At 29.9% G+C, this 8,876-nt stretch overlaps 1 protein-coding gene across 1 annotated transcript; it reads right to left on the minus strand.

The window, feature by feature from the left end:
* Nucleotides 1-3,311: 3,311 nt before the first annotated feature.
* Nucleotides 3,312-3,851, minus strand: LOC107058867 (uncharacterized). The gene has a single exon (XM_015305067.1). The coding sequence runs from the start codon at nt 3,849-3,851 to the stop codon at nt 3,312-3,314; it is 540 nt and encodes a 179-aa protein (XP_015160553.1).
* Between the last annotated feature and the right edge of the window lie 5,025 nt (nt 3,852-8,876).

Consider the following 8,876-nt stretch of genomic DNA (forward strand, 5'->3'; position numbering starts at 1 on the left):
CTAGTAAAAATAAAAGATATTTCTCAAAAATATTTTTCATTCATAAATCAAACACTAAAAATCTTTTCCGGAAATATTTTCTACTCACCAACCAAAGATGAGAAAATAAGTCAAAAATCAACTTGTTTTCTAGGAAAACATTTTCCTTCATACCAAACACACCCTTAAACTTTATAGATTCAATACTTTAGGATAATAATATCAAATTTTAAATTTAATATTTCTACATATTTAATAAACTTTTTAATACATAGGGTTTGTCTAGATGTTAATCTTCTAACTTCGCTCTTGAATGCTCATCTTGATGCACTAAACACAGTTACAAGTGAAGTGGTATCTCTATACCACTACCTCCTTCATCAATGAGTGATCGTCTTAGACCATTGACAGGTGATCTAGGTCTCTTTTGAATGTACTATTAAATTGTGATAGAGTTGTGTATGAATATCTTCGCGACCAGATCAAGAGGTTATTGGTTCGACCCTTAGTTTCTTTGTTGTATCTATTTTTAATAAAATCTATATTTTCGCGATGGACTTGATTTTACCAGAGATGATGAGAAAGTGATAGATGCCAAATATGTCTCAATATAAATATTGATGGTTCTCCTAATTTGGAATGTTTTTTTTCATCTTTGCTTATAGCAGAGAAACTATTTACCTAATGAAATTACTTAAATAATTATGTCAACAAACTTCATTAATATATACTAATGCCCCATTTTTGAGAATTTTGCAACCAGTTTATAAATAGAAGTTCTTTTCTTTCTTTTAAAAAATAATCATAAAAGGTAGGAGGAGTGGAAAAGGAATAATAGGACCTTCAAAATTGGTAATTATGATATACATTATACTAATTACTTTCCAACCTTAAGACATGCTCAAACCATATAGTATACTATTGTAGTCAGACGATTTTTTTCCTGGTGGTTCGATATCTGATACTCGTATTGAGGTTTGAGGAAAATCTATATCAGAGTAAAATATTTCCTAGCAAAAGTGATTTTGTACTCGAGATTCAACTCTGAAACCTTTAATAAAAAATAAAAGATTACTTACTACTCTATCATAACCTTGATCGATCGGTCAAATGATATGTCTTGTTAATTAATAATAGGACACCATCACGTAGGATTTATTCAAAAGTCATATTTAGACTCTATTGTATATGGTGTGCACGCCCACAAGACTTTCAACTTTCAAATGACAACTGGATATTGAAGATTATAAATTATAAAAATGGAAGTCTTGTGCCCTTTTTTTCAATATAATCATTTGATATTTGAAATTCCATTAGCTCAAATTATTCACATTCATGCTTACGTAGGATATATTGAAAGGGGAACCATTTTTTATTGAGATTTTCTTTACTTTCAGAGTTTGAATTTAATTTTTTTGATTAAGGACGGAGGAATCGATTCTTGATGGTGGAAATATTTGAATCCCACATTAGTTGAGGTTGGGATGATTTGTCCCCTTACGAAATACTTTAATTTTATTGATATTCTAGTTGTGACATCAAAATTACGCTTTGGCACAAATAAAATACCTAACTTTGCAACTAATTAGTTGACAATTATTTTTTCATATATTTTCCTCATTGGAGAAACAATAAACAACAATAACATATTCAATATAGTTTCACAATACTGAGGCTTGAGAAATATAAAATATAAATTATTCTACCTTTTTGTAGGGTAGAGGCAAAAATAACTAGAATCTATAGGTTAGAACTCAAGAGCAAACACCTCACTAACTCTATAACACAAGGACAAATTTTGTGCTCTTTTAAAGAATAAGTCATATAATGTTCCTTGTTTTGCTTCTTGATTCAAAGTTGAATATATATATATAGATGTTTAATTAAAAATAGTTCTTCATTCAAATTAGTTGAATATTGATGATAAATTAAACAAATGGTTTTGTGTGTTGGCAAGACATTAATTTTCTTTTTAAATTTCTTTTGGGCCAGAGATTGTCTTCGAGTTTTAGGACAAAAATATGTATTGTAAGAGGAAATTGATTTTAGTAGTATATTGAAACTGTAAACCTATTTATTAGTGTAAAATAGAAGAGTTAAAAGGGTCAAAACACTTTTAAATTATTTCAATTTTTTGAGTTTCATACCTATATTATTGAGAGTGAGAGTTTTCTAGTTAGCGAAACACAACTTGACTAATTTTTTTATGATGTGTGTACTACACTCTCTCTTTTATTTAAATTTTTTGTCGCGTAACACTCCATGTGGAAAAATAATTCCACATGACAAATCTAAATAAATTAATATTAGGCTAAAGGTTAAAACTATCATTGTATAAATTAATTTATTCCAATCGTGACATTCACTATCCTCTTCTCCACCTTCTTAGCCGTGGTCTCATCTTTGTTGTGGCGTTGATATCTCCGACTTGGAAGGAGAGAGTTTAGGATTTTAAAGAAATCAATTAAAAATATATTTAAAAAGTTAACGTGTTAGCTAATAGAGTCGTTATATATGTTAGGTGGACGGATATTTTATGGAAAAATGAGCCTATAAACATTTCAAGACAAATGTTTGGTCTAGGCAACGTCTAGAGGTGTTTCGCTAACCTTTGGCTGATAGTTTAGCGTTTTAGGTAGGAAACTCACTCCCAATAGTTCAGGTATAAAACTCAATAAAGTGAGATAGTTTTAAGTGTGTTTTTTAAATCCTTAACTCAAAATAAAATTGTAATCAGGCATAAGAATTAACGACTAGACGTGCTACAAACATAGGAATTACCTTGCAGCTCTTTCAATTCGCTCTATAAAGATTGATCGAGATAGGGGTGGGAGTCACAATTCTTCTTGAAGGAAGGTTGTTTGCTCAAATAACCAATTATGCCATAATATAGTTTTACCTTTATAACATCGACAATTAAAATCGAACCTACATATGACGACTACTTCATATGTTACTTTAGAGATAACATAAAATTATCGAATAATTTTTGTCCGAATTTCTCTATAAGTTTTTTGCTTAAAAACTCTGTTATGAGTTTGACTATTTTTGGTAAGCAATAAATAGTAAAATGTCAATGCTACAAATTAAAGATCATACTTGTGGAATAATAATACCAAATATTTGATATTTTGCAGTAGAAATTAAGTAAAAGTGAAAATGAAAAAAAAAAACAACTTCAAGTGTTTGAATTGTGATAAGTTACAAACTCTCAAATGAGTTGAGGCTAGCGCGGAGCTAGAATTTTTGTCTTAGGTATATATATATAGTAGATGTTGAACCCTCTTCAGTGAAAATCCTGTTTATGTTGGTTGAGGCAATGACAATGGGAACTAAAGAACCGCGCTTGGTGAAGTAAGAGTACCCGGGCTTAGAAGAATAGAAGAACACCATGCAAAAGAAGCCGGCGATAGAGGGAAATTAGCCAATGGACTACACGATCCAAAATAATTTTCTGATGGAATCCGGGGCGTTACATGTGATCTTTCTTGTGCTTCATTATTTGTTGAGTCAATGCATGTTTCAATTGATTCAACTACTTGGTTAATGTTAGAGGAAGAAGAAGGACGAAGGAACACACGCCATTGTTCAACAATATTATTATTATTGTTGTTGTCATTACTTCTTTCTAAAGAAATCGGTGAGAGATCAAGTGGTGGAGGAGCAATATCTTGTAAACGCCTTGAGTTGAAAGAACTAGAGCCAGAGCCAGAGCCAAAACCAGAATCAGAACGAGAGATAGAATCATTGGAGACAGATTGAAACTCGGGAGATGAAGTGAGCATTTGGACAACATCCTTGAAATCATTAGGTTCAACTCTATAGATTTTAGGAGGTGTTGGTGGCAAAGGTGCAATTGGTAGTTTAGTCATTGGTTTTAATGGGAGCCTTCTAACTCCATGAAGTGAGGAATGATAAGAGGCTAATTTTTTTTTTTTTTTTTGTTCTTGTTGTGGATATGTTGAAGAAGAATTAGAGGAGGAAGATGAAGAAGAAATAGGATATGAAAAAATATCCATATTAATTTTTTGCTGCAAGTTAATACGTCTTAGCAAGAAACTTTAGTAAGAATATACATTTTTGTTGCTTTTGCATTTTGGTTATATATAGAGAGAATGGAGATTAATTATTAAAAGGGAACTTGAAAAAGATGGATGTGATTAAAAAAATTCAAGAATTTGTCTTTTAGCGTCGGCTTTGGTTGAATATATATAAGATAATTGAACGCATATATATATTTGACCTCTATTTAAAATTGCCTCCATTATTGTTTTTTTCTTACATACATATAGTGCCCGTTTAGATTGACTTATTTTAGGTGCTGTTAAGTCAAAATAACTTTTAAGCAATTTTGAAGTGTTTGGGTAAAGTTAAAAAGTGTTTATAAGCACTTATTTTAAAGCCAAAATAACAAAAATAAGCCAAAAGCCATAAGTTAGAAATCCTAACTTATGGCTTTTGGCTTATAAATCATAAGTTAGAAATCCTAACTTATGGCTTTTGGCTTATAAATCATAAGTTAGAAATCCTAACTTATGGCTTTTGGCTTATAAATCATAAGTTAGAAATCCTAACTTATGGCTTTTGGCTTATAAATCATAAGTTAGAAATCCTAACTTATGGCTTTTGGCTTATAAATCATAAGTTAGAAATCCTAACTTATGGCTTTTGGCTTATAAATCATAAGTTAGAAATCCTAACTTATGGCTTTTGGCTTATAAATCATAAGTTAGAAATCCTAACTTATGGCTTTTGGCTTATAAATCATAAGTTAGAAATCCTAACTTATGGCTTTTGGCTTATAAGTCATAAGCCAAAAACCAATCCAAACATGCCCATAGTCCCTTTGAATATAGACAGATCGATGCACAAATATTTCGTATTTATGCAGAGTTTGAGAAAAGGTTTGCACTCGCATAGGTGTGATGTAGATAATCTACAAGTATAAATGACTGCTTTTACGATTCAAATCGATGATTTATAGGTTATATGAAAATAATTTTATCATTGCTTCAAAATTTCGTTTTATTGAATTTAATAGCTATGCAAAATTATAGCTATGTTCCGTCCCATATGGTATTTGTAATATTTAGATTTGTATGGCGTGAAGCTTATTTAAGGGGTAATCAGTCTCTAATGTTAATAGGAGATTCTTATTTCCGAAATTTAAATATGATATCTCTAATTAAGGACAAGTTAAAATGATCACGTCCATCCCACATCATCCCTTGTTGGTGCTTTGTTCCATATATCTGTGATCTGTTTTCAAAGAGTATGTTAAGGTTACATAATTAAATATTACATTACAACTTGCCATGTTTGTCTAGTACTATTGTTCATATTTGACTTCTATTATAAAATTGTCTCCATTATTGTTTATTTCTTACATTTATAGTCCCTTTGAATAGCTATCTTCTATCCCACCCCCCACACACACACCACCCCACCCCCTTTTTTGTGTGTGTTTTAATATCATACGATATCAAAATTTACTGATCGATTAATTTAAAATCATATTACGTTGGATTTATTTTAGTGAGAAATGCTCATTAATTATTTTTAAAATATTCAGTTTCGAGGCTCAAGTCAAAGACTTATGATTAAAAAACAAGGCATAATACATATATTAGATCCTAAACTTGGCTTCAAATTTCAACTTTGACCTCCAACTTTCATAGTGCACAAACAGACACTTTAACTATCCAACCTTTTAATAAATAAACACGCGATTTTTGGAGCCAAAGAGCGTGAAATGCAAACGCTTCCACGTGTATTAGTGAGCCACTCAATGGCTGCCAACTAATTAAATACTTTACACGTCCATTTTAGAACTAAAAAAAATAAATTAATGAAGGGTAGAGTTGTCATTTCAGCATTTTTTTTTACTGTTGTGGGCCTTGAAAATTACTCCTAACTCACGCAAAATACGTGCACATCACGCGTTTTGCCAGGTAAGACACGCGTGTTTATTTATTAAAAGGTTGGATAGTTAAAGTGTCTGTTTGTGCACTATGAAAGTTGGAGGTCAAAGTTGAAATTTGAAGCCAAGTTTAAGGTCCAATATATGTATTTTGCCAAAAAACAAAGTGATCACAATCATTTGATCACATTCCTTCCTGGTGAAGTGTGCTTTGTTTCATACATGTGCATATTTGGAGCTTGTTTAAATGAGCTAATTAAACATAATAAGCATGAAGTCCTCAAAACTACTCGTAGATGCTAAGTTGATTTATAAATATCAATCACGTATTTGATTAAAAGTGTAGAAATTAATAAATAGAAATGTTGTCGCCATCAATTGGTTTGGACTTCGGATCCGGGATCGACCCCCCTCAATGCGTTTTGAATCGAGCCTCTCGCATAGGGCTTACGTAGTGCGATTTACATCCCATGTGTGGTTCACAAGCTATTATACAACGGGGGTTTAGCCAGGCACACAAAGTGCTCACCACAATCCACAGAGTGCTCACCCGAAGGGCAGAGACTATAGCGACTGTGGGTTATCATGGGGTTCCAAGAAAAATAATAATAGAACCAGTCGAAGGGATTCAATATCTACTATACATGTATAAATAAAATAGTGTAATTTCTGACAAAAGGAGTTCAAATAGACCCCTAGCTCTAAACGACTCCAACCCGGATTGATGAGACCAACTTTTGACTTTTGACTTAGTTTATATAGCCTTCACTTTTAAACTTTTTTGATGATTATAAAACATCTAAATAAGTAAAAAAAAATGCTTATAATCTAGTTTAACCAACTTATACCCTTAGTCAAACATATTTTTAGTTGCAACTTGATTCAACTTCAAATTGTTTTTATATTCAATTGACTTTTAGCAATTATGTGGGAAGTGTTTACTGTTAGTGTAAAGCTGACTGCTTAGCCGCCAGACCCCTCTCTAATGAATAGAGTTGCAAATTTTCATGTTAATTAATGATAATATGGTAAGAGTTTTGGGTAACGATAAAGTTATTTTCGTATAAATTTTCATAAGTTACATATCTGAGTCATGAATGTAACTATTAATGTTTGCCTCCTTAAAAGTGTGATTTTTTTCAAACCTTACTAATGCAAGATGTTTTATGCATCGAACTGTTTTTTTTTTATGCTAAGAGTTTTTTTTATTACTTCATATATATGTGTCTACTGAAAATATAATTTTAAAAAAATTATACAATCTTAGTGTGATAGTGCATGTTTTAGATGCAAAGGCGTATTTAGGATTTTGAAAAAATGAGTGCACTATTACGAAAAGATGCATTTAAGATATAAATTTGATCGGTTTGACCTTTACGATCTTAACATTTAACCTTTAACTTTTAAAAATTATAGGTCCAATTTCCAATATATATAATATTACTAGTTTTAAATTTTAATATACACATTTGATTTAATTATGTAAAAATTTTACAATGCTAATTTTTTTTTAGGAATTTTTAGTGTCACACACTTGAAAATTTTGAAAGATTAAAGCAAAAAACAAAAAAACAAAAAAAAATGATTGAAATGCCAAAAGTGTTACTGATAGTCATTTGGAGGGGTGTTACTAAAAGATATAAGATAGATATAAGATTTAAATTTCTATCTTTGCTTAGAGAGGTGCATCCCATCGTATTATTTTATTCTACTTTTAACTTTGGTTCCCATCTCTATATTATTTTTTTTAAAAAAATATAACATTACTATATATGATCTAAAAAGGGGAGTATGAGTTCACGTGAACTCACGAAACCCCTTAGATACGCCTCTGTAATTAGGTGTAAAGTAGATATTATAAGGTGAATTTTTAAACGTACTATTAATGCATTTCAACTTATTATTAAAAAGTTATCTAATTTGATTTGATACAATGAACCTTCAAAATTACATTTTATTAAAATGAATCCTTATTTTGGATATATAATTGCTTCTACGTTTTTACACTAAATCATTTTTAATGACTAAATTAAAGGGAAAAAATTGCATTATATAAACATAACAACAACATCAACAATATTATCAGTATAATCCTTCGAGTGGGGTCTCGAAAGGATGGGTAAATGCAATTTTAACCTTATTTTTGTGAGGCAAAAAAGTTGTTTTTAACAAATCATCATCTCAAATAATTAAGTTAAGTAAATTATATTTTTATGGACTAATTTTATCACATGTATTCGTATTTCAATATTTACCATCAACGCCTGCATTACATTTGGTGACGTCCAAGATATTACTATTATATAGAGAAATCTAGAAGCATGTACCTCTTAGTCGATGTGTCTGCTTCTAGTCAAGGATATTTATGTAATGTTAATGTTTTTTATTTTAATTTTTTTTAGTGTTTTGAATATTTAAAAATTACGTAAGAAAATTCTATAAATGATATTTTTAAAAATATATATAATTCAAGTCTATGATTGTGTGTTATGTTTTTAATCTTGAAAGTAGTTATTAATGGGACCAACTCTTCGAATATTTAAATTTGATTATATATAATAATAATATGATAAGTTATTCAAACAAAGAACAATTAATGATTTTTTTGCAACTTAAATCCTTCAAAGATCTTGTAAACATTATTTTTATGTGAAAATATGTCAGCACCTACGTAATATATTTACAACTTTTATCATCTACTTCTTCACTACATTCTTTAGTACTTTATTTAATCTTTTTGGTAACAACACCACATTTATTAGACTAACTAGATATAGGACCCCGTGCCAGCACGGGGCCAATATATATATTTTTTTTATTTTAATTTATGTCATATTATGGAATTTGAAAAGTTATTGAAATTTTTATATGATTTTAAAAATATTTTAAATTGTTAGCTATTGTGATTTGTAGTACTTTTTTTAACATAATTTTGAAAATAATATTTATTAATCTATTTGTTCTAATTTATGTGGCA

The sequence above is a fragment of the Solanum tuberosum genome, unplaced genomic scaffold (genome assembly GCF_000226075.1).
Source record: "Solanum tuberosum cultivar DM 1-3 516 R44 unplaced genomic scaffold, SolTub_3.0 scf00679, whole genome shotgun sequence".
Taxonomy (NCBI): domain Eukaryota; kingdom Viridiplantae; phylum Streptophyta; class Magnoliopsida; order Solanales; family Solanaceae; genus Solanum; species Solanum tuberosum.

Bases quoted from the DNA above. Each gene is read 5' to 3' on its own strand.
- LOC107058867 (XM_015305067.1), bottom strand. From the start codon at position 3,851: ATGACTAAACTACCAATTGCACCTTTGCCACCAACACCTCCTAAAATC.